This window comes from Podarcis erhardii (genome assembly GCF_964252035.2).
Source record: "Podarcis erhardii genome assembly, chromosome: 4".
NCBI lineage: Eukaryota > Metazoa > Chordata > Lepidosauria > Squamata > Lacertidae > Podarcis > Podarcis erhardii.
In genome coordinates, this window is record NC_138508.1 from 6,931,228 (window position 1) to 6,957,160 (window position 25,933).

Genomic DNA, 25,933 nt, shown 5'->3' on the forward strand with positions numbered 1-25,933 from the left:
AAAGATCGTTATCTCAACAGGTTATGGAGGTCAGTAAACGCTCGTAAAACAGTCGGCTTTGAGCCACTGGAATGCTTTGAAGTCCGCACGGAAGCTAGCCGGAGGTTGGAGGCTGCATTCCGTGAGTCTAGCCTGGTGCCGGGAAGCAGAGGGAGTTTTTGCCTGCTTCTGAGAGGCAAGAGAGCTGCTGAGAGACAGAGCTAAACGCTAAGAGCAGCTGAAATCGTTCCTCCACGGAAGGCTGAGCCGGAGCAGCTGGGCCGTTTCTCCACGTACAGGAGCCGGAATCAGCTGGTACTGAGTAAGTACAGCTTGTGGGGCACCTTGGGAGAACGGGAGAAAATGGCAGAGAGCCAGGACATGCCGGTGGAAAAGCTCACTTTAAAAAGTTGGGCAACCTGGAGCAGAAGAATAAGGGGCTGGTTCCTGGTCCATGGGCTTTGGGAAGGAAGCCAGAGGGAGCCAAAAGCAACACCCCTTAGCTGGCAAGCAGCTGGAGCAGGCGTTGCAGGCTGTGGGGCTGAAGACAGCCAGCAGAAAATGCTTCAGAGAGAGCTGGATATGCTCAGAGCATGCGTTCATGCATCGCTGAGACCCCATTTGGAGGGTGTACAGTCAGCAAGGGCTGCCTGGGATGTGCTGAAGGGCTTGTGTGAAGCTTCAGCAGAAGGCCAGAGCCCTGGAGACGCTGGACTGGCAGGCACATTTCCCGATGTATCGGCCTCTAGGAGCGCTGGTGAGCAGATCGGGGGGGCGAAGAGTTCCAAAGGCAAGTTTAAGAAACTTTCCACAGGAAGTGCTGAAGCGAAGAGGAGCTTCAATGGGGGCCAGGCTGGTGGGAGGCGCCGTTCCAGGAGAAGGAAGGCCAGGCCAGCTGGGAGGAGCCCCGGGCAGTGTTTTTCCACTGGAGTTCAACGTCTGCGTGGCAGTTGCCCCCACCGGAGCACACAGGCACGGCAGGATGTTGTGAAGGACACTTCTCATGGGAATCAGGCGGGTTTCCATGGCAACAAGCCTGCAAAGGCAGGTAAGCGTGGGATTGAGTCCGGCCGTCGTGGTAAACAACAGGAAGAGTCTTATCAAGTCACTGCTAGCATGGCTTTGTTTGAGAACAGCTGTGTGGAAAATTCCGAACTTAGCTTTGTCATCGACTCTGCAGCTAACCGCAACATGGTTCCAGAGACCCCTGCAGTCGAGATGTGGAATTGCACGGCAGTTCCAAAGGGGCAGGGACAGACTGTTAAGTTTGCAAATGGACAAAGAGCTGAAGTTTATAAGTTTGCTAATGCCTATTTTTCTGTTTTGCAGGAAAGGATGGAGTTTTGTATTGTCCCAGAGGTGCATCACTGTTTGTTATCTGTGCCTTATTTGTTGAAAAAAGGGTTTCAGGTTTGTTTCCAGGATGATGTCTGCACAATCTCCAAAGGGGAGAGGGTACTTGCCAAGGTTAAGAAGGGGCAGAATGATCTTTTCATTCTTAAAACGTCTCTTGGGGGTGAGGGGAAGGATGAGAGAGCACAGGCGCAGCGTGCTACAGTTCCCACTCATGTTCAATGTGCTTGTGCATGGCATCAGAGGACCAATCATAGTCCTGTAGAGGATTTGCAGGTTTTACCTGAGGTTACCAGAGGGTGTAAAATTAGAAATTGTAAAAGTGCCGTTAATTGCGCCACTTGCAAGCAGGCGAAGAAGAAAGGGTGCAGTTACCCAAAGGTGGAACGGGTAACCACTAAACCTTTTCAGCTGGTACACATAGATCTGTTCAATCCTGTCAGGGAACAGAGTCTAGGGGGGGCCAGGTATCTGCTAACGTTTCAGGATGATTTTTCGCAGAGCACCTGGACTCACGGTCTCAAATCCAGGGAGGATGCAGCACAGCTGATCAAGAGCTGGATTGAGGGGGTGGAACTAAGGTTCTCCACCAAGGTGAAAGCAATCGTCAGTGACAGAAATGCTAGGTACACTGGTTCTGCTTTGCAGCAGTTCTTTCACAAAAGAGGGATAAGTTACACAGGTACTTCACCCAGTAAGAGGGGGGTGGCAGAGCTGAGGAGTGAAGCTCTGGTTAAGGCTGCACAGGTGATGCTAACGGAAGCTAGGTTACCTCCAAAGTTTTGGCTGGAGGCAATCCGTTGTGTGTCTTTCACCTGGAATTGTGTCTACAACTCACTGGTAGGTGACACACCGTACTCTTTGTTGAATGGCAGAAAACCCCAGGTTCACTTTCTGCGCAAGTTTGGATCTCCTGCGGTTGTCCCTGTGCCTAAGGCTTTGCAAGGGCCAGATGGAGCCAAAGTCCAGAAAATGATCTTCTGTGGGTATGAGCCAGACGCTCGTGCATGGAGATTTGCTTACCCGTCAGGTGATCAGAGTAAGGTGCTGATCAGTAAACACGCTGAGTTCTTTGAGCAGGATGAAAGGCCAAAGATTTCTGCACAGCATGATGTTCTTTCAGAATGTCTCTCTGATCCAGAGGACAGTTCTGTTGAGGAGGAAGGAGAGGCTGAGTCTGCTGATGACGATCAGGTCACTGACCAAGGTCAGGAGCAGGATGGGGCGTCCCCACAAGTTGTTAGAAAAGGACAGCCCAAGAGTGAGCCTAGTTCTCCTGTGAGTGTAATGGAAAGGATTCGAAGACGCTTTAAGTCAGAGGGGCAATCCTGTGATGCAGAGGACACACCTGCTGGTGACAGTGAGCCAGAGGAAACACCAGAGTTTGTGCCCAGGCGATCCAGTCGCACAACCAAGGGTATTCCACCTGAGAGGTACCAGTCCACAGGTGCGTGGGTAAGTTTCGCACAGTGCGATTCTGAGAGTTGTGAGGTGATTCCACAGATGCCTAACAGGTACTCCAAGGGAGGGCGCAAGGCATTGGGGAAGGGATTGATCTCACAGGGTGTTGCTGAAGATGTTACACAGGTCTTGTCAGAAAGCAACGCAAGGGTGTGTGTGAGAGTTCAGAACTTAACTGGTTAAGTGTTCTGAGATGTGCGTCACTTTCTGACGTCAGCTTGGAAGCTGGGAGGAGTCTGGGAGGAGACTGTACTTGTTGTTCTCTCTGTGTGTTTGAGAGAGACGGACATGTTTTCTCTCTGTGTTTGAGAGAGAGATGGCTGCAAGCAGCGATGGGCTGAAATGTTTCAATAAAGAGCTGTAAATAGACAAACCTGTCTGTGTATGCTTGCATGGAGCAAAGGAGAAAAAGACTGCTTTACACCGCTGTATGCTACTCTGCTAAGCCGTGGCTAAAGAGACAGCAGAATTTGTTGCGCAGCTAGGAAGGAAGTGTGCTGGACGCAGTAAAAGACTGATTGGGATCGTAAACCTATCAGAGGCCACGGCTCAAAGATCGGGGTCCAAAGATCGTTATCTCAACAATTCAGGGGCAACCCGCTCCTATATGGACATTGCCACCATGCCCCGGTTTCCCCTGGTGCTCGGGATGGACTGGCTGGAGTCTCACAATCTTCAAATCGACTGTGTCAATCAGACTGTGTGCTTTCCAGAACCATGTCTCCATGCTCGGTCCAAGATGCTAGTGGCGCCCCCACAGGGGAAGCTGTGTCAACGCTCCCCGCTGCTTACCAGGACTACCAAGAAGTGTTTGAGGAACTGGGGGCAGAGCAGCTGCCGCCTCTGTAGTAAAGTTAGTACTAGTAGTAGCTGTTCTTTGGTCAAGTGGAGAGTGAGGCCTTGTGGGAAACCAGTAAGGATTATGAGAGCCGTCCTGTTGCTTTAATTTGTGGGCCCATTGGCTCCAAGGGCGTGAGGATTTCTATGGGAAAGGAATTGTCGGGCTAAATTGAAGGTTTAACACCTGTGTTCAAAGCTATGAACATACCCTCTGTAATGTTATCTATCCTTGATTGCTTGGGAATGTGCATCTGCCTAAGCACCACCAATCTCCATGGGAAGGGAGGAAACACCTTGATCTAGGTTCTGAAGGCTTAATTGGCTCAGCTGCCACAAGTTAGAATTATTAGCCCACAAACTGGTCATTGGAGAATTCAAATGTAATCAAGGGATTCTGATTGGTCCTGGGGTTTCTGATTCCACGTGCAAATTATGGATAAAAGATCTAGAGAATGGTTTGAAAGCGCGCGCTCTGCAATTCGCAAAGAATCGCGCGGCTGCTGACGTCCACCAAGCAGCCGTCCTTTCGTCCTTTTGCACTGAAGATTTTCTGAGACCTTTGGATGCGGATTTCTGAAAGACTCTAACTAACCTATCTTTGCCTTAGAGTATAGAAGTGAGTACTAGCTAGCTATATTTTACAACGTTCTTATTTTTCTCTGTACTTGTATTTCACAAAAAGTTGTGCCTGCTTATTAGCATGTTCTTTATACTTTTTAAATAAATTTTAAGAAAGAACTTTCTTTTGTCTTGTGTGTGCCTATCCGGGGGAATGGCTAATTCCAATGCCTAGACTTCTTGGTCGCGCTGTATCAAAGGATTTCTGCCTGCAAGCTTGTGGAAGCAACTTGTAGTTTGGGGGTTAGCCGGTAGCAAAGGAGCACAGCTGACTCCCTTGAGCTGTGGCTTCTGGTAACCCTGGGTCGAGGGAGTGGTGGCAGCCCTACCAGTTCTATTATGTCCTGTTTCTGAAAAGCAAACAGGTTTGCCAGCCTTGCCCAAGAAACCTGATCTGGCTGGAGAGCAAAGACAGGTGAGGGAGGGGCAAGACATTGGGCGTCTGTTTACCACAGCCTCATTGGTCTTTCGACTGTGGCATAGACCTCCAGCCCTGGGTGCCCCTGCCTGTGAGCCGCCTATACTTTCTTACGGAGCCAGAGCGCTAAGCCTTGCAGGACTTCCTTCGCAATAACCTGGAGAGCGGGTTCATTTGGCCCTCTACCTCACTCACCGCTTCTCCAGTACTCTTCCATAAGAAGTGTGGGGAGCTACGTCCCTGCCATGATTACCAGGCCCTGAATAAGATTCCACCAGCGGTCAGTGGACTTCGTCAGTCACCAACTCTCCCCTGATGGGGTGCAGATGGATCCCGGGAATGTGGTAGCAGTTCGGGAGTGGGCAGCAACCCGGAATTGCAAGGACCTACAGCGATTCCTGGAATTCGCCAACTATTACTGGACCTTCATTGTGGACTATGCTCATCATGCCACCCTGCTAACCTGACTGCTGTGCCCCAGGACACCGTTCTCCTGGGACAAGGAGGCAGAGGTGGCGTTTCAGGGGTTGAAAGCCTGTCTCCAGAGGGCGCCGCTTTTACAGCATCCTAATCCCTCTCGTCCCTTCGTGGTGGAGACAGACGCCTCCAGTACGGCTCTCGGTGCCGTCTTGTCCCAGCAGCACGGTCCTGATGCGGGGCTGTTACTCTGCGCCTACTATTCCTACCAGCTTCTTCTGGCAGAGTGTAACTATACCATGTGGGAGCGGGAACTACTGGCCATCAAGGTGGCCTTTGAGGTCTGGGGCCATCATCTTGAGGGGGCAAGACACTTGGTGGAACTGAGAACCGACCACCGGAACCTGGAGTACCTCCAGACTGGGTCGACCACTTGCCATTGGAGGAGTTCGCTTACAACAACGCGGTGAACGCCTCCACCCAGCAGACCCTGTTCCAGGCCATGTACGGTTACCATCCGTGTTTGTTCCTGGATGTGCTGCCAGCATCTGCGGTCCCCACGGTGACAGATTGGCTCCAGGAGCTCCAGTCTCAGTACCAACTATTGATGGAGCAACTGCACCACGCCAAGGATGCATACAAGGCCCAGGCCAACCGCCGCCACCAAGTGGGACCGGAACTCCACATCGGCGAGCCATGGGGCTATATAAATTCTAATTGGACTCTGCTTGAATTGGGCAAGTGTATCCAGGCTGCAATTAGCTTTTTGGTCCCTTAGGAACAACTGAGCAAATTCCTTAGAGTGCAAGACCAGAGCCTATAATAATAAAAATCCCATAAAAAGGCCAAGGCACAGACATCTCTCTCAAGAAATGTCCCAACCTGCACCACTACAAGGTGACATGGTCAATATGAAAGCCCTATGGGGATTCACCAGGGATTGTTGCTGCTGTGATATGATGGAGGTGGGAGACCAGATGAGAGCTAGCTTTGACACCTGGGAGCACACACAAAAGGCAGAAACAAAACAAACTGCATTTTTCACTCATTATTTGACCTTCCCGCTAAGTGTAAAGCAGAGACCACAATTGAGAAAGTTTCTCCTAAGCTGCTAGAATGCCACAAGTAATTTAGTACAAAATGCAACATGTGTTATTTTTTATGTGATATCCTATGTCCAGCTATGTGCACTGCTATACCTGCAAATAGCCTTAAGAGGCCTGACATGCAAGTCTCTTAAGATTTACATGAAGGCATCCATTTACAACATACCAGGTTATTATTTGTGGGGCAACTATTTTTTAGGGGAAAACAAAATATCCCCCAAGGGGGGAATTGTTATAACAATTTTTAGGATATCTATATAGATATAGATATACGTACCAAGCAAACACATATTTTATGGGGGGGCAAAGACTCCTAGGAATTTAAGAGTGGCTGTATTCCCTACACCCACATGTCTCAATGCTTAGAACATAAAAGCACAACATAAAAACACAAAACATCACATGTTAAAATAGTATTAGATGTCAATAAGAAAAAGGCCTGGTTAAAAAGGTGTGGATTTGCCAGGCTCCTAAAGCTGTATACTGGTTTTTCCAACCATTGTATGGATTCTTTGATGGGAAGTGAGTTTAAAGCTATCAGTGAAGCTCTTTCCACATTCCACACACTGATATGGTTTCTCCCCTATATGAATTCTTTGATGGGAAGTGAGAGAGGAACTCTTTCTGTAGCTCTTTCCACATTCCACACACTGATAGGGTTTCTCCCCTGTATGAATTCTTTGATGGGAAGTGAAATTGGACCTCCTACTGAAACTCTTTCCACATTCCACACACTGATATGGTTTCTCCCCCGTATGAATTCTTTGATGGGAAGTGAGATGGGCACTCGTCCTGTAGCTCTTTCCACATTCCGCACACTGATAGGGCTTCTCCCCTGTATGAATTCTTTGATGCTTAGTGAGATCAGAGCTCTGACTGAAGCTCTTTCCACATTCCGCACACTGATAGGGTTTCTCCCCTGTATGAAGTCTCTGATGCCTAGTGAAACTGGAGCTATCACTGAAGCTCTTTCCACATTCTACGCACTGATAGGGTTTTTCCCCTGTATGAATTCTCTGGTGCTTAGTGAGAGAGGAGCTATCTGTGAAGCTCTTTGCACATTCCACACACTGATAGGGTTTCTCCCCTGTATGAATTCTTTGATGGGAAGTGAGATCAGAGCTCTTCCTAAAGCTCCTTCCACATTCCACACACTGATAGTGTTTCTCCCCTGTATGAATACTGTGATGGGAAGTGAGAGAGGAGCTCTTCCTGAAGCTCTTTCCACATTCCACACACTGATAGGGTTTCTCCCCTGTATGAATTCTTTGATGGGAAGTGAGATTCTGGGTGTGACTGAAGCTCTTTCCACATTCCACACACTGATAGGGTTTCTCCCCTGTATGAATTCTGTGATGGGAAGTGAGATGGAAGCTCTTCCTGAAGCTCTTTCCACATACAAAGCACTGAAAGGGTTTTTCCCCTGTATGAATTCTTTGATGGGAAGTGAGAGAGGAGCTCTTCCTGAAGCTCTTTCCACATTCCACACACTGATAGGGTTTTTCCCCTGTATGAATTCTCTGATGCTTAGTGAGATTGGAGCTGTTCCTGAAGCTCTTTCCACATTCCACACACTGATAGGGTTTCTCCCCTGTATGAATTCTTTGATGGGAAGTGAGTTTGGAGCTTTCAGTGAAGCTCTTTCCACATTCCACACACTGATAGGGTTTCTCGCCTGTATGAATTCTTTGGTGGGAAGTGAGAGAGGAGCTGTGAGTGAAGCTCTTTTCACATTCCACACACTGATAGGGTTTCTCCCCTTTATGAATTCTTTGATGGGAGGTGAGATTGGAGCTGTTCCTGAAGCTCTTTCCACATTCCGCACACTGATAGACTTTCTTTCCAATGATATTTTGTTGATGGGAAGTGGAATGGGATTTTTGACTGCAGCTTTCTCCACACTCCAAATTTTTACGTGGCTTCTCCTCCCTGGGGATTTTATCGTGGTCACCTTTGTTCTCAATTTCCGATTCATCACAATCTGCAATGGAGACAAAAGGGATTGGAGCCTTTAAACAAATGGATAAGAACTCAAGGGAGTTGGGTGTGTGTTCATTACCTGTGTTGTTTTCATTAACCAACATATTTATTATGAGATTCTGATGCGTTGTTGAATGTTGCTTTGTTTGATTTAAAGTAGTGGTCAAAATTGTTGGAAAAAAGTGCTGTTCTTGTTTTGGAGTAATATTGTAAATTTATATATCAATGGAAAGATAATTTGATCAAGAATGCAATCCAACGAAGTTTTTTCAATTACCCATATTCTATCAAACCATATAGCCAAATAACCAGGAAAAGGAAGCACAACTTGCTTAGGTTGACTTTTGTCAGTGTCTTATGTGATTGCTATCAAGTTGGTCATTTAGTGAGGTTGAAAAACATAATCAAATTTTAAAAATGGCACAAAGAGTTGACTGGTCACCCAGAATGTGATGTAAAATTGTACTATTAAGTGAACAAGGCTACAGTTATGAAGAAATTAGATGAAAGATTGGGAAAAACTTAACCAAAGCTGGCCTTTCTATATTTTTGAAGAGGTATAAGGAGACTCAAAGTCAGTACAGGAAAAACACCCACAAGCTTTGCTGTTTGTTGTTTTATAATAAAACCTTTATTTAATTTGGTTTTACACCAGTCTTGTGGTGTCACAGGTTCTGTCATCTGCCACCAGTGTAAAATCCCCCTGTAACAGGTTATGGGCCCAGTCCTGAGTGGACAGAGACAGAACATGAAAATAACCCAGAGACTAGAAGCAACTCAGCGTTTCTCAAGCAGCTGGCTGTGTGGAGGCGCCAGCAGAGAGTGTCTGTTTGAGACCAGGAGCCGAACAATTCTTCAAGCCACGTGTGAGTAAAGACTGAGTGGAAAGCTGAAAGCTGAGTGGAGCCATGGCTGGACTTGGACTTGGAGCTGGAGCTCAAGGGAGAGCTTCATATTTTCCAGTAGAGAAACTGGGAGAGTCCGAAAATAGGATTTCAGAAGGAGAGGTCAAAATTAGAAACAGAATTGTTAGAACCCAATACAAAAAATTTGTCAAGAATGTATAACTTGCTGTTGAAATGGAATACACAGGATGAAATGGTGAAATCAGCTATGATTAAATGGGCACAAGACATCGGTCATGACATTATGTTTGCTGACTGGGAACAGTTATGGACCACCGGTGTTAAATTTACGGCATGTAATGCCTTAAAAGAAAACATAATGAAAATGATCTATAGGTGGTACATGACCCCAGTCAAGCTTGCATGAGAGGGGGTGTTGGAAACATTCGGCACAGAAAAGATGTTTGTACCTTTAAGAACAGTTTCTGTAAGCTCTGGGTAAATTGGGTACAGCTGGCCATGACTACAAAAGGAGAAAAGCTGCAGTTTGAACCTGCCTGCAGGAAAAACACCCACAAGCTTTGCTGTTTGTTGTTTTATAATAAAACCTTTATTTAATTTGGTTTTACACCAGTCTTGTGGTGTCACAGTTTCTGTCATCTTCCTACTAGTGGAAAATCCCCCTCTAACAGGAAAAGGTGCACAAAGGCAAGTGACGGTTGAAGAATGGAGAGACTGTGCCTACATGACAGAAGAAAATCATCTGGGTGTATACAAGATGACATGGCACAATGTAATGTGAAGTTGAGTGCAAGGACTGGTCTAAATGTTAGAATTCTAAGGGAAAAGCCATTGTTATCTCTCAAGCAAAGGTTGGAAAGATTAAATGCGTGTTAACTGGACAGCGGAACAATGGGACACTACCTTGCTTGGTAGTGATGGCATGAAATACGCAAGTTTCTTTAATCGGATAAGAGGAGAAGAATCAGAGAAGATTTACATCCTACTTGCATTACACCGACCGTGAAACACCCAGACAGTGTGATGATCTGGGGTTGTATGGCAGCAAAAGGTGTGGGCAGAATTAATGGGAATATAAATGCTCCAAGATGCAGAAATGAAATATTTGAGCCTAAACTGAAGTGTTCCGCAGGTGATCTTTTCCCAGATACTGAAGCATTTATATATATTTAATATATATAATTCCAAAATGGCGTCGTCGTTAGTGGTAGCGTCGCATCAGTTGATGCTGTTTTTATTATTTTTATCCCTTTTTATTAGCTTTTATCAGCCTCAGTATTTTATCTTTGTTATTTGGTAAGCATTAATTTACAATGCTTGGAAGGTGCCTAAAGAAGCCAGGGTGGCTATCTAAAGAACTTTTAACTGAGTTAAGATTAAAAAAGGATGTGTACAAAAAATGGAAAAGGGGGAAACCACCAAAGAGGAATTCAAACAAATAGCCAGCACGTGTAGACACAAAGTCAGAAAAGCTAAAGCACAGAATGAACTCAGGCTTGCTAGAGAGGTTAAAAGCAACAAAAAAGGCTTTTATGGGTTTGTTCGTAGCAAAAGGAAGAACAAAGAAACAGTGGGGTCACTCAGAGGAGAAGATGGTGAAATGCAAACAGGGGACACAGAAAGGGCTGAACTCCTCAATGCCTTCTTTGCCTCAGTCTTCTCCAATAAAGAAAACAATGCCCGACCTGAAGAATTTGGAGCAAATGATTCAGCAGAGGAAACACAGCCCAGAATAACTAAGGAGATAGTACAAGAATACTTGGCTAGTTTAGATGTATTCAAGTCTCCAGGGCCAGATGAACTGCATCCAAGAGTATTAAAAGAACTGGCAGATGTGATCTCAGAACCACTGGCAGTCATCTTTGAGAATTCCTGGAGAACAAGCGAAGTCCCGGCAGACTGGAGGAGGGCAAATGTTGTCCCAATTTTCAAAAAGGGGAAAAGAGAGGACCCAAATAATTACCGCCCAGTCAGTCTGACATCAATACCAGGGAAGATTCTGGAGCAGATCATTAAGCAAACAGTCTGTGAGCACCTAGAAAGGAATGCTGTGATCACCAATAGTCAGCATGGATTTCTGAAAAATAAGTCATGTCAGACTAACCTGATCTCATTTTTGACAGAATTACAAGCCTGGTAGATGAAGGGAATGCAGTGGATGTAGCCTACCTTGATTTCAGCAAGGCATTTGACAAGGTGCCCCATGATATTCTTGTAAAGAAGCTGGTAAAATGCGGTCTTGACTATGCTACCACTCAGTGGATTTGTAACTGGCTGACTGACCGAACCCAAAGGGTGCTCATCAATGGTTCCTCTTCATCCTGGAGAAGAGTGACTAGTGGGGTGCCACAGGGTTCTGTCTTGGGCCCGGTCTTATTCAACATCTTTATCAATGACTTGGATGATGGACTCAAGGGCATCCTGATAAAATTTGCAAATGATCATTCAAAATGATCTTGACAGATTAGAGAACTGGGCCAAAACAAACAAGATGAATTTTAACAGGGAGAAATGTAAAGTATTGCACTTGGGCAAAAAAAATGAGAGGCACAAATACAAGATGGGTGACACCTGGCTTGAGAGCAGTACATGTGAAAAGGATCTAGGAGTCTTGGTTGACCACAAACTTGACATGAGCCAACAGTGTGACGCGGCAGCTAAAAAAGCCAATGCAATTCTGGGCTGCATCAATAGGAGTATTGCATCTAGATCAAGGGAAGTAATAGTGCCACTGTATTCTGCTCTGGTCAGACCTCACCTGGAGTACTGTGTCCAGTTCTGGGCACCACAGTTCAAGAAGGACACTGACAAACTGGAACGTGTCCAGAGGAGGGCAACCAAAATGGTCAAAGGCCTGGAAACGATGCCTTATGAGGATTGGCTAAGGGAGCTGGGCCTGTTTAGCCTGGAGAAGAGGAGGTTAAGGGGTGATATGATAGCCATGTTCAAATATATCAAAGGATGTCACATAGAGGATGTTTTCTGCTGCTCCAGAGAAGCGGACACGGAGCAATGGATCCAAACTACAAGAAAGAAGATTCCACCTAAACATTAGGAAGAACTTCCTGAGAGTAAGAGCTGTGCGGCAGTGGACTTTGCTGCCAAGGAGTGTGGTGGAGTCTCCTTCTTTGGAGGTCTTTAAGCAGAGGCTTGACAACCATATGTCAGGAGTGCTCTGATGGTGTTTCCTGCTTGGCAGGGGGTTGGACTCGATGGCCCTTGTGGTCTCTTCCAACTCTATGATCTTCCAACTCTGTGATCATACAGGATCTTGGAAGCACCATTGGCAAACCTCCCTTCAAGAGGCGGAGATTACAAAGCTAGCCATACATAGATTCTTCTTCACAAAGGGCGGCAAATATGTTCCAGCAGCCTTAAGGGTTTTCAACGCAAAGCCCGTTTCCCAACTCCTGTATGCAGGAAATGTCTGGCATAATGGGGACCTGCCAAAGCTAGATGGCTTTCAGGCAAAATTTATATGATCTCTGCTGCAGGTACCTAACTGTGTCCCCAGCTCCGTACTTCTGTTAGAAGCTGGTGAATGCCCAATTTCAACTAAAGCGTGGTGGTCTGCCCTAAAACATTGGCTCAGGATTTCAGTGTTTGATCTAGGGAAGGGTCTGTACCAACATCTGACCCAATGAAGAATTTGTCAGCAAATGGCAGAAAACCATGGCTAGAAAAGCCACCTCTATTGGTCTGTCTCCCCCCCCCAACTGTTTTACCTGGGTTATGAAGGCGCCCTAAAGACGTTAAAGCAAAGATTATGGGACAATGCACACAGTGACTTGAGATCTCGATCACACGCAGTCTGTAGTCCGCTGGCAGCAGGAGTTCAATATGGGTATGTCTTTAAGTTAACATCTTACATCAAAAACCTGACAGTATCTAATTACCGAAGGCTTTTCACCAAAGCCAGACTAAATGTCTTCCCCTCTGCAGTGTTGGATGGTAGGTTTAGAGGAGTTCCCTACCAGGACAGACTTTGCTCGTGTGCTCAAGACATCGATTCCATAAATCATATTTTGTTGCATTGTGCAAAATATGAGCAGGCCAGGGCTGAACTGATACTACCCTTGCTGGTACCTTTCCTGGGAAAATCAGAGGCTCACTATGTCAGGTTCCTACTGGAAGACCGGACAAAAACTAGAACGTTAGCAGTGGCAAAGTTTTTATCAGTGGTTGCAAGAACAAATGAGTCCTATATTCTAAACAAAATGCTTGATTAACCCGGAGGTAGGCTGTATGAACTGTGTATTGATTTGTAATGATTTGTTGGGTCTCTGGACCGTGATAAAGATTGTTGTTGTTGTTGTTATATATATTTATATATTTATATTTATTATTTCAACAGGATTCAGCTCCATGTCATGTTGCTGCTGTGTGCAAAAGGTGCTTTCAAAATAATGATATTTCACTGCCGGAATGGACTGGGAATAGCCCAAACTTTAACCCAATCAGAAATCTTTGGAGCCGACTAAAGAAACTTGTTATTCAGAAGGAACCCAGCAATAAAGCCCAATTAGCAGAGGAAATGATTCAGTCTTGGTTTCACATTATTACAGTTGCAGAACTAAAAACTAGGTTCACTTCATGGGAAGGTGTTGTAAGGTCGTAATTAAAGCTAAAGGTTACCAATGGTTACCAAAGGTTTCACATTTTTTCTTTATGATTGCTGTTCTAATAAATGCTCCTTCATAAAAGTCATCACATTACATTCTTCATTAAATTATCTTTCCATTGCTATATAATTTTATGGCATTACTCCACACAAAAGTGGTGTTATGAGCCATCAAACCTCAGAAATACACTTTTCACAAATGGTTTCCACAATTTCGGCCACTAGTATAAGTTGTTCATTTTAAAGTTAAAGTTCTTTATATATCGGATCAGATTATTATTATTTATGTTTCATTTTTATATGTGTGTTTTGGAAGCTGCCCAGAGTGGCTGGGGGAATGCAGCCAGATGGGCAGGGTATAAATAAAAATTATTATTATTACTACTACAGTGGTACCTTGATTTAAGAACAGTCCTGTTCCGGAAAAGATTAAGTTTGTAAACCGAGGTACCACTGTATCATCATCATCATCATCATCCTCATCATCATCATCATCATCCTCATCACTGCTACTACTACCTGAGATTCCATAAGCCTAGCTCTTCTCTGAGATGAATTTTGTTTGGCCCAGTCATGGTATCCCCTCCATCTCCAATGTCAGTCGTCTCTTTGGGTCAACCCAAGACTGACAGGAGCAAAAACAAAAGCAGAAAACCTGAAGCTACTTATCTTTCCTAACAATTCTGAAGCTGACATTTTAGATGGCCTGTGAAGTTCAGACCAGCCCAAAACTGGTAGGAAAAGGGATAATTTGAGGGAAATTGTTCAAAGAAAAAACTGTAAGTTACTGTTTATTGTGGGGGTGTTAGGTTCCCAGGTGTTGTAGGGGACGCTGTTGAGCTCTGTGAAAATTTATGAGGTTGGTCCATAGAGGTATTTTTTGAATTTCCAGGCAGATACGACAATCCCACAGGGAGCCTTACCAAGAGAGGCCACGATCCCACAATTCTCCTCCATGACGTCCTTATGCAGAGCTCTCTGGTCAGGATCCAGCAACACCCACTCCTCGTCCGTGAAACAAACAGCGACATCTTCAAAGCACACTGGAGCCTAAAAGAAAAAGGGAAATATCTTCCTCTGAGACAGCAGAAATATGATCTGCTACACAATGCGGTGTTGCTTCCAGTTTGCCTGATGGAAGGATCCACTTTCTCCTCTCCTCTTGAGCTCTTCCACGAAGGTTCCCTCCCAATGCCGTAAAGCCAAATTCAAGGGGTCCATGGGAGCATGGAGAGGGGGAGGATTGGGGGGCAGGCCCCATTTTTCATCCGATGTGGCTGGTTAGGTGAATCCAGGCCACTATTTGTTCTCATTTGTCCACTGCTTAGAAAACAATTTTAGCATTCAGTGATCAATCTACAATTAAAATAAGCCTATTTTGGTCTCCTGGCTCTGAGAGACAAGCAGGGAGGGTGGCTTCTGGCAAAAGGAGAGGGAGCCACCAGTGGCTCCTCCTTCTCCTGACTCACCTCTGCCTCTCGACCTTCCTCTCCCACTCATCTCCTTCTTCTTCTGAGGCAAGGGAGAAGGGCTACCCCTATGCTATCCACATAATCAGTTATCAGAAACCAATATATTCAATATATATCCAAATATGCTTATACAAATCAAGGATTACAGTACTTTATAATCCATTTTGAATCAAAAGGGAAGCTGTGCTTTAGCAAACTGCAAACTGCTTGAAACAGCAAAATTAGGAGCCGACCTTTCCCCTAAACATCTGTGCACCCCGGACAAGGGGGAAAGACATGAATCAGAGATTCTGATACAAATTCCCCTCAGATACAGGCTAAATTAATCCACAGAACAGGAAGAGCAAAACCACAGAATGTCCAAGCTCCCTGTCCCGTCATAATTGGGGGAAAGGTTAAACAGAGCGTCACTGCAAGCATCGGAAAGCAGAACTAGAATCCGGTGCTGACCAAGGTTTGACCGGGGGTCAAGTAGCGTGACAACCGCTTGCTGATTGGCTGATTCTCGCTGACAATATTGTGAATCCCTCATGATTGTCTCATGATCAATGATTTGCTGTGTTCTGCTCAGGTATAAAGACCTCTGGATTTCTGTCAATCGGGGTCCCAGTTCTTTGGAAAATATTCCAACTGGGTCCTTATTGCCTGGCAATAAACCTCACCTTCTTATTCCCCAATTGCTGTCTGGCTGATCCTTATTTAAACACTTCGCGGATACCTATTTGCTTCACTTCTGCCTCTGATTCTGCACTGCATTCCGCCACAGAGTCTCCCAGCTCACTAAGCCCTGTTTCCCCTTCAGCTTCTGACACTTCCTCTTCCCAGGCTTCTCCCTCTTCCCCCTCTGACCGCCCAACCTTCTTCTACCTCCACTTCTTGGGCTCTCAGCCATCTTCCCTTCCTGGTTCCCCGGCTGCTTCCTCCCACCATTCCTCTGTGCCCAACCAGTAAATGACATTGCTCCATCCCTCGGCCTCTGTCCCCACAAGGCAGCTTCCCCTGACCTGATCTGGTTCCACAGCCGCTGCTTCCCTTCTGCCCCCATGAAAAGATGGATCAGGAGGTCTTGCCGGCATCCTTCTGTCACCTGCAAGAGAAAAAAACATAAACAGGACGCCTGGAGTGCCTGCTTCTCTCACAGGTGAAACAGGGCATCTCTAACTGCAGGTCGGCCTTTGAGAAAGCCTTACCTACTGAGAGCATTTGGATGTTTGTGGCCATTTCATATGTTAGTTGTGCAGAAATACATCTCCCCTCCTCTGGACCCTCCTTCCCAACTGTCTCCCCCCAAAACAAGATGAAAAGAACCCTCAGATGAGTTGGAAAACCAACAGAATGAGACTAAACTGGGAAAAACCACCTTCCTCCTTACCCAGTGGCCTCTCTCTGGTGTCCAACGGAGGCCTCTCTGCCTCACAGGAATCCAGGTCCATTTCTGCAAAGAGATCCTTTCCCTGAAAAAGAAACAAGGATTCAAAACAGAGAATGGGGAGAAATACTAGAAAGAGAATGACTAAGACATGAAGGGTGTGAGATCTCATTCCATGTATGCTTTCCTAGAAAACAGATGGGCAATCAGCAGACCATTATGGGATGTTCTCTGTCCTGTTTGGAGCCCCTTGGGAGTATCCAGAGGAAAGTCTCTCTCACCTGCTTTCTCTTCTCTGCCAGACTCAGGAGGAAACCTTCGGCCAGGGCCACCGCCTGGGAACTGGTCTCCGCTCCGCATTCCCTCACCCAGCTCTCCATCTCCAGGGGAAGGACAGCCAGGAACTGCTCCAAGATCACCAGGTCCAGCATCTCAGCTTTTGTGTGCCTTTCCGGCTTCAGCCACTGATGGTCAAGGTGGTAGAGTCGGCTGCAAACTTCTCGGGGTCCTTTGGCCTCCTGGCAGCAGAACTGCCTCACCTGCTGGCTCTGCACCTCTGAGCAGAGGGTGTCCACCTCACCCAGGATCTTCTGCACTGGGTTTTCCCAGAATCCCCCACTGCTCCCAGTTTGGTTAGCAGGGCCCCTTCCTGCTTCAGGGCCAGCTGAGTCTCGTTCATCCATCTGTGCTCTCAGAAAGCCTCTGAGAGATCAGAAGAAATCCTTTGGTCTTCTGACAAGTTCTGTTTGTCGTAATCAAAAGCTCTAGGAAATCCTACGAAGCAAATACATTGTTCTGTTACAGAATTTGTAGGACGTGGGGGAAATGGTTCCCTGAGCAAGAATGGATGAGTCTTGCTGGGAACAAGGGCTGGACTTTACCGCATCCGAAACTTTCTTTTTTGAAAAGAAAGAGGAGGAAGAGGAAAAGAAATAAGTCTCTCGCCTTCTAGCAATGCAAAATGTGGAGGCAACTGAAGGGATTTCTGGGAGATTAATCAACCTGGTTTCTGCTGCCTTCCAGTAAATGCATGAAGTCAGAACCAACAGAGAGAAGAATTGTTTGTATCTTGTGAAAAATGGATGTTTGGCTCTAGTGGGGGTCCTCACCCGGGGGTCCTCAGGAGTTGCTCCCCACCCCCACTCCCCTGCTTCTGTCTCCTTTTCTTGTACTTTGACTCTCTGCCGCTCTCCAGAAAGACTCCTGGGGTGGGGTCCCTTTTTATTTGCTCTGAGGGCCAGGTATGTATCTGGCCAAACCCCTGAGGGCCAAGTGGGCAGGGCCAAAGACATCTCCTTTGAAATTTAGGAGGGTAATTTTTTATTCTTATATTATTATTATTATTATTATTATTATTATTATTATTATTATTAACGCGCACACAGCCATTGATGCCAAGGTCCCTGGAGGCTGGGTGAGTAGGAGCGCCCATTTCCAGGTGGTTTTCCAGCAACAATCCCTTTGGGGCAGAGAGGATGTGGTCCTGGGATGCTATGCTCTGGTTGCGAGGGGATTGCTGCAGTGGCGGGGAGCTGCCCTTGGAGACGATTGGGAAAGAGACTGCCCTTTGTCTCCCACATTAACTTCCTCCCTCCCTGTAGGGTGTTTTTTGGGAGGGGGCTAGTCCACCTCCTCGTCCAGCTTTGGAAAACCATTTGCACATGTTTCCTCTGTTGTGCAATGAGGCTGAGCGATGTCACACAGAGTTAAAGTCCCAGGGACTCCTTTGTTTAAAGAAGGGAGATTTTTTTTCTGACAAGGGGGGGGGGGCGGAGGGCCAGATGAGTTTGGGATCCTCTGATCTGCAGGAAGGAGAGCGTGGCAGACCTGGCCCCTCCCGGATCAGGCCCCCCAGGCCTCCTCCCCTGCTGCAGCCCTGGGACCCCCCCCGTCTCCCCACTGCACCCTCTGGGGGGAGAGAGAGGAGACTCACCAGATCCCCGGAGGGGACAGCGAGGCAGCCCTTGCAGGAGAGACCCCCAAGCAAGGAAAGGACTGGGGAGGGAGGGAGGGGCCTTGGCTCTGGAGGACCTGCCCCCTCTTGCTTCCTGGCCTCTCTAGGAAGGCAGCTCGCTTCCCTTTAACCCTTGCCAAGCCGAGTCCCTCCAGCTCAGCCTCTCTCGCTTGGCAGAACCTCAGATTTCTATTATTTTTTTATGGATTTAGGGGGGGCAGATGCCCAGATGCCCAGATATCCTTTTGGGGGTGAGGCTCTTGGCTGGACTCTGAGCATCTCCCTCCCTTGGCCAGAAACCAGAGGAAGAGCTTGCAGGGAAAAGGGCTTTGCAGGAGGCAAGGAAGCTCCTCCTGGAATTCAGGAGGGGAGAGATAGGAGGGGATCCCAGGGTCATCTAGTCCAACCCCCAGCAATGCAGGAATCTCAGCTCAAGCATCCATGGCAGATGGCCGTCCGGTCTCTGCTTAGAAACCTCCAAGGAAGGAGAGTCCCTCACCTCCCAAGGGAGACCTTTCCCCTGCCAACATGAGTAATAACGAGTAATAAATTAAATGGGTAAATGAGTAATTTCTCATACATGCTTTTTATGCTAATATACAAAAGTATGCCATTTCCCTTTCCAGAAATGCTTAATTGCTAATTTAATGGACTGAAAATGGATGGTTGTTGTTATTATGTTTAGGGAAGTTTTTAATATTTGATGGACTATTGTATTTTAATATTTTGTTGGAAGCCGCCCAGAGTGGCTTGGGAACCCGGCCAGGTGGGGAGGGTATAAATATATTATTATTATTATTATTATTATTATTATTATTATTATTATTTAAATTGATTAAATTGATTATTAAATTATTATTATTATATGATCAGGAGAGTGTTCTCCTTTCGTTTTTTTAAAAATAATTTTTATTAATTTTCATAAAACCAAAAAACACACAAATAAACAACACATGACTTCCCCACGCCTCCCCTTCACTGCACCCCTGTTTCAGAAATTTTTAGCAATCCTTCATTCCTTTTCAATATTTCGTTTCCCTCAAAATTTTCTTAACTTAACTATTTACAGCTATAGTTCTTTATTTCTTGACCCTTAACATTTTATCAGTCCGAAATTTTGCAACAGTTCTTAAGATATAGTTTAAATTTTTTCCAGTCTTCTTCCACCGTCTCTCTCCTTTGATCACGGATTCTGCCGGTCATCTCTGCCAGTCCCATAAATTCAGTCACCTTCGTCTGCCATTCTTCCAGAGTAGGTAATTCTTGCATCTTCCAATACTTTGCCAGGAGAATTCTTGCTGCTGTGGTTGCGTACATAAAAAAGGTTTTATCTTTCTTTGGTACCAATTGGCCGACCATGCCCAAGAGAAAAGCCTCCGGTTTCTTTGCAAATGTCCACTTAAGGACTTTCTTAATTTCATTATAGATCATTTCCCAGTAGGCTTTAACCTTTGGGCAGGTCCACCAAAGATGATAGAAAGTTCCTTCGCATTCATTACATTCATTACATTTCCAGCATTTATTATTGGGCAAATGATATATCTTTGCAAGCTTGACTGGAGTCATGTACCACCTATAGATCATTTTCATTATGTTTTCTTTCAAGGCACTACATGCCGTAAATTTAAGGCCTGTGGTCCATAACTGCTCCCAGTCAGCAAACATAATATCATGACCAACATCTTGTGCCCACTTAATCATAGCTGATTTAACTGTTTCATCCTGTGTATTCCATTTCAGCAACAAGTTATACATTTTAGACAAATTCTTAATATTGGTCTCTAACAGTTCTGTTTCCAATTTTGACCTCTCTTTCTGAAATCCTAATTTCTTGTCCTGCTTAAAAGTCTCATTTATCTGATAATAATGTAACCAATCTCGAACTTTGGATTTTAATTTCTCAAAGCTCTGTAATTTGACTTTTTCACCATCATACTCTATAATTTCACTATATTTTGGCCAATTTGAATCCATATTAAGTTTTTTAACTGCTCTAGCTTCCATTGGTGACAACCATCTGGGTGTTTTATTTTCCAACAAATCCTTATATCGATTCCAAACATTATATAAAGCTTTCCTGACAATATGATTTTTAAAGCCTTTATAGATCTTTGCCTTGTCATACCATAAATATGCATGCCAGCCAAAATTGTTATCATACCCTTCCAAATCTAAAATATCTGTGTTTTCAAGAAGTAGCCATTGCTTCAGCTAGCAGAAAGCTGCTGCTTCATAATAGAGTCTTAAGTCCGGCAGCGCAAAACCCCCCCTTTCTTTTGCATCAGTTAAAATCTTAAATTTTATTCTGGGTTTTTTGCCCTGCCAGACAAATTTTGATATATCTTTCTGCCACTTCTTGAAACAATCCATCTTATCTATAATTTGTAGTGTCTGGAACAAAAAGGAGAGTGTTCTCCTTTCGAAAGAGGCAGGTGGAATCTCCAGGGTTGCTAATAGCAAAACGTTGAAAGGCTAGGGAAATATGGGGAGCATCTGCTTGGCATGCAGAATGTCCCAGGGTCAACCCCTGACTTCTCCTTCAAGGGCTGGACGAAATCCCTGCCTGAAACTCTGGGGAGCTGCTGCCAGTCAGTGTAGGCCAGGGGTCCACAAACTATGTCCCATGGGCCAAATCCAGCCCTCCAGGGGCGTGAATCTGGCCTGCACGGTCATTTCAGAACCCGCCAAGTGTCGGAGGCTGAAAGCATCTCGCCACCTGCTCAGCCATTCCTCGTGCAGCGCTGAAACTCTGGGGAGCAGCTGCCAGTCAGTGTAGGCCAGGGGTCCTCAAACTATGTTCCGCAGGATGAATCCAGCCCCCCAGGGTCGTCAATATAGCCTGCACAGCCATTTTAGAACCAGCCAAGTGTCAAGGCTGAAAGCATCTCGCTATCCGCTCAGTCAGTCCCCGTACCGCACTGAGGTATAACACTGGTCTTGAAAGACCTACATTGGCTCCCAGTATGTTTCCGAGCACAACTCAAAGTGTTGGTGCTGACCTTGAAAGCCCTAAATGACCTTAAAGGCTCAGTATACCTGAAGGAGTGTCTCCACCCCCATCGTTCTGCCTGGACGCGGAGGTCCAGCTCCGAGGGCCTTCTGGCGGTTCCTTCATTGCGAGAAGCAAAGCTACAGGGAACCAGGCAGAGGGCCTTCTCGGTAATGGCGCCCGCCCTGTGGAACGCCCTCCCATCAGATGTCAAAGTGATAAACAACTACCTGACATTCAGGCAGCCCTGTTCAGGGAAGTTTTTAATGTGTGAGATTTTAGTGTATTTTTGGTCGCTGTGGAAGCCGCCCAGAGTGGCTGGGGAAACCCAGCCAGATGGACGGGGTACAAATAATAAATTATTATTATTATTATTATTATTATTATTATTAGGTAAACGCCACCAGTGTTGGCGCTGCTTTCCCCCACCGCCAGCCTCAAAGACCAGACTCTCCTGGTTTCAGCGAAAGCAACTCCAAGCCTCCGGAGTGCACGCTTCAGAGGCTTCGGGTTGCTATCGCTGAAGCCAGGGAGCCTGCATTCGCTCCATAGGACGCACACACATTTCCCCTTAATTTTGAGAAGTTGAGAAGAACTGACAGTCTGACATTTGCTGGAGCCAGAACAAGACCTCTTCCTCCAGGTGATGCAGAGCTGCCAGGCAGCTGCCGTTTAAAAAAGTAATACTTTGAGCCCGTAGTTCACTTTCCCAGCAGCTCCCCTTGCCCCGGAGACACTTCTAGCATTTCAAATCCTCTACCTGTGGCATTGTTCAGCAGTGGGGAAGGTGACCTCTTCACACCGGATGTCCACTTGGTATGGCCCTTTCCAGGTTTTTTCCTGCCCCTTGTGTTTGTCTTTCATTTGTTCTCCTCTGAGTGTTGCCAGTAGACGCCACAATTCTGTGGGTACTCTAGGTGGTGCAGAAAGCGCCTAGAAGCTCCCTAGAAGTTGACGTGCTGGGGGAGGGGACCACTAGGGGCTCATCAGAAGATGGCTGACAATAACATCTCTCCGACCCACACGATGTAAATTGGAGGCTGTGATGGGAGTAAATAGCCTCCCTACCCCCCAGGATTTTGGTGGGGGACTGCTCTTGCCTGCTGTTCACCCCCGAATTTGTGGGCACTAGGCACAATGCCCTCCTGTGGGTTGGGTTTTTTGCTTTTGTTCTTTTTGTTTTTGCTGCTGGTTGCTTAATTTTTTCCTTCCCGATCCAACCCCTTCTGTGCCCTGCCATCCCTCTGCATCCTCATTGCTCCGTTAAGAGACAGCGCGGACCTTTGCTAGCTGAGGCTGCAGCAGCTGTTGCTGGCTACGCAACGCTTTTAAAAGCGCCTGCTGGCGTTTAACCGCCTGCCTCCTTCCGACTCGCTATGGCTCCCGTCTGTCCCTCCTCCCGTGTAAGCGGCTGCTGCCCGCTTTGCTGCCATGGCTCTCCTTACCTCCCTCCTCCTCGGCTCCTCCGTAGGTTGCTTTAAAGCAAGCAAAGCGAGAGCCGCGCAAAGCAGGACAGACGCTTTGCTTGACTGACGGCAGCCAGGGCTCCAGTCCAGTGCATTCGCTCTGTAACACGTACAGGCATTTACCCTTACTTTCTAGGAGCAAAAAAGTGCGTGTTATGGAGCGAAAATTACGGTAGTTATTCTCCTGATCAATCAGCATTACATATCTAAGGCAAATAAACATTTACTAACCTGTTATTACACCATTCACATCCCACATAACATTGGTACATCAATTACTTTGTTCTTGCAAAATATACATTTATACATAAAACCTGATATATCTTAGGTATTCAGTTAACTACAGAAAAATTATAACCGTGCACTGGTTAACTTTCAACCGCAGGTCTTTTTGATAAGGCATCTGCAATGGCGTTCAGGGACCCTTTCACATTTTTAATTGTAAAATTAAAGTCACCTCATCAACTTACTATTCTTCATTGTTCTCAGCCACAGCAAGGGTGAATGGTCAGTACATAAGATAAAAGTTTGGCCCCTGATGTACAGCTTCAGTTTCTGTAACGCCCACACGATGGCAAGGCATTCCTTCTCGATGGTCGAAAATGTATTTCCTTCGAAAATAATTTCTTGCTTATAAAGTTGATTGGATGCAGGTCGTCCTTCTCTCCCTGTTGACACAGTACGGCCCCGATCCCAGCATTGGAGGCATCGGTGAAGATGGTGAACTCACGATCATAATTAGGAGCGACAAGGACTGGTCCTTGTCCTGACGTCAAGGCGCATTTAAGGCATCAAAGGCCTGCTGACACGCTGCTGTCCATTTAACCATATCTGGCTCCTTCTTCCGAGTTAGGTCAGATAAAGGTACTGCTAACTGACTAAATTTTGGAATAAATATTCGATAATACCCGGCTAGTCCTAGGAAAGCTCTGACTTTCTTCTTGGAGGTAGGGATAGGCCATTTTGAAATGGCTTCTACCTTTGTCTCTAAAGGTTTCATCACTCCTCCCAACATGTGTCCCAGGTATTGAATAATCGAGCCCCCTATCTGGCATTTGTTGGCTTTGATGGTTAAGCCCACCTCTTTAATTCGCTGTAGCACTATCCCGAAGTGCTCTTTGTGTTTATCCTGAGTTGGACTGTACAAAGCAATATCGTCTAAATAAGCAACTGTGATCCCTCGTAATCTGTTCAGGATTTTGTCCACCAGTCGCTGAAAAGTGGCTGGCGCATTCTTTAAACTCAAACTGCCCGAAGCGACTTCTAAAACCAGTTTTCTCCTGGTTCCTAGGGTCCATTTTTACTTGATAGTATCCCTTTGTTAAGTCTAGGCAGGTGATGTAATGACACTGGCCTATAGCTTTGATCAGGTCATCTAAATGTGGCATTGGATATGCATCTGCTTTAGTGACATGGTTCAGCTTCCTATAATCCAGGCAAAATCTGATAGATCCCTCAGGTTTGTCTAACAACACTTTGGATGCTACCCAGGGGCTTTCCGAAGGGGTTATGATCCCTGCCTTCAACATCTCATTTACCTCATTGCTAACTTTCCCCACATATTCTCCTGTTATCCTATAGGGGGTTACAGCAATGGGCTCAGCATCCCCGGTGTCGATATGATGTGCAACTCCCTTAGCTCTACCTGGAGTATTACTGAAAATTTCCTTATAATCTTGTAGGATCTGTTTAACCTCCACCTGCTGATTAAGGGTTAATGTAGGAGCTATCTTAATTTCTTGTAGATTGCACAATTGCTCCCCTCTCCCTTCCCAGCATGTTCTATCGGCTTCCTCTGGATCTACACGTGTTGCATACACTGTCCAGCCTTCTGGTCTAAGATAAGGCTTTAACATGTTCACACAAACCACCTGACGCCCTTCTTCCCCTTGTTGGATTACGTAATTTACATCACTCATTTTGGGCACGATTTTGTATGGCTCCTTCCATGCTAGTTGCATTTTATTTCCTTTGGTTGGTCTCAGTAGCAACACTTCACTATTGGGTTCAAAAGTTCTTACTCTGGCCTTTTTGTCGTACCAGGTTTTCTGCTTTGTTTGGGCTGCCTCAAAACAATTAATTAAATCAGCATCCTCTTTCTGTTCTTGGGCAAAACTAGGTTTTTGGTTTTTTGTAAAAGGAACCAGTAGGGCTTCATTTCTCCCCTCAGAGATCTGTTCCTCAGCTTTGTCTCCTTTGACAACAGTAGCATTCCCCTCAGCATCGGGTGACTGTTGAACCCCCCCTTGGAGTGAGTAACTACAAAAGAACTCTGTTCATGCTCTAAGAGATCCCATCCGATCAGCACAGCGGTGGGAATCTCCTCAGAAATAGCAACCTGCCACTGTCCTGACCAATCTTGGAACTTAACATGGATCTCTGCAACGGGGAATACCTCAGGCTGCTTTGAAATTCCTTTTAATCGCATAACTTTCCCTGGAATTATTTTGGTGGGACAGATTATCTCTGGGTGGACAATAGTGACTTGCGAGCCTGCATCTTTTAACCCTAGAAATCTCCTCCCTTCAATCCAAATAATTTCCCCAGCGTTTTTCAAAAAAGGTTGTCTTGTTTAATGGCATAGCAATGTGCCACTTTAGCCTCCACCACTTCAGCAGGCTTCGGCCTATCCTGACTAGCTTGGCTCTCCTCAGCTGCTTTGATACAATATGTTTTTTTTTGGAGGGCTAACATTTCCCCTCCAGTTCTACGATTAAAATTTTTGTGGCCAAATTTTCCACATCCCCAGCATTTCGGTTCTTTGAGATTTGTATAATTTGTTTTCCACTCTTTCTCCTCAGTGAGACTGGTGTTTGCTTGGGCCTTGTCATTTTGCCCTTTTGACAATGGCCTATTTCCCTTGTCTGTCTCTGAAGATGGGTTTCCCTTTGCCTGTTGGAATCTATTTCTGGTAGTCCCCCACACCAGTGTGGTGTAGTGGTTAAGAGCAGTGGACTCGTAATCTGGGGAACCGGGTTCGATTCCCTGCTCCTCCACCTGCAGCTGCTGGGTGACCTTGGGCCA

At 46.0% G+C, this 25,933-nt stretch overlaps 3 protein-coding genes across 3 annotated transcripts in view; all 3 read right to left on the reverse strand.

The window, feature by feature from the left end:
- Positions 1-25,933, reverse strand: part of LOC309340616 (zinc finger and SCAN domain-containing protein 31-like) — a gene marked incomplete at its 3' end in the record, with an annotated part of 61,642 nt that overhangs the window by 28,868 nt on the left and 6,841 nt on the right. The window lies entirely within an intron of this gene.
- The window catches only part of LOC309341000 (uncharacterized protein), a 48,519-nt gene that overhangs the window by 15,544 nt on the left and 7,042 nt on the right, over positions 1-25,933 (reverse strand). The window lies entirely within an intron of this gene.
- Positions 6,484-25,933, reverse strand: part of LOC309340986 (uncharacterized protein) — a 47,522-nt gene continuing 28,072 nt past the window's right edge. Inside the window, exons 3-6 of the mRNA XM_081860348.1 lie at positions 16,504-16,585; positions 16,136-16,218; positions 14,583-14,709; positions 6,484-8,173 (exon numbers count right to left, since the gene is read on the reverse strand). Of these exons, the coding sequence (XP_081716474.1) occupies positions 6,663-8,173; positions 14,583-14,709; positions 16,136-16,218; positions 16,504-16,585 (1,803 nt within the window). The 3' untranslated portion in view covers positions 6,484-6,662. The remainder of the gene's footprint in view (positions 8,174-14,582; positions 14,710-16,135; positions 16,219-16,503; positions 16,586-25,933) is intronic.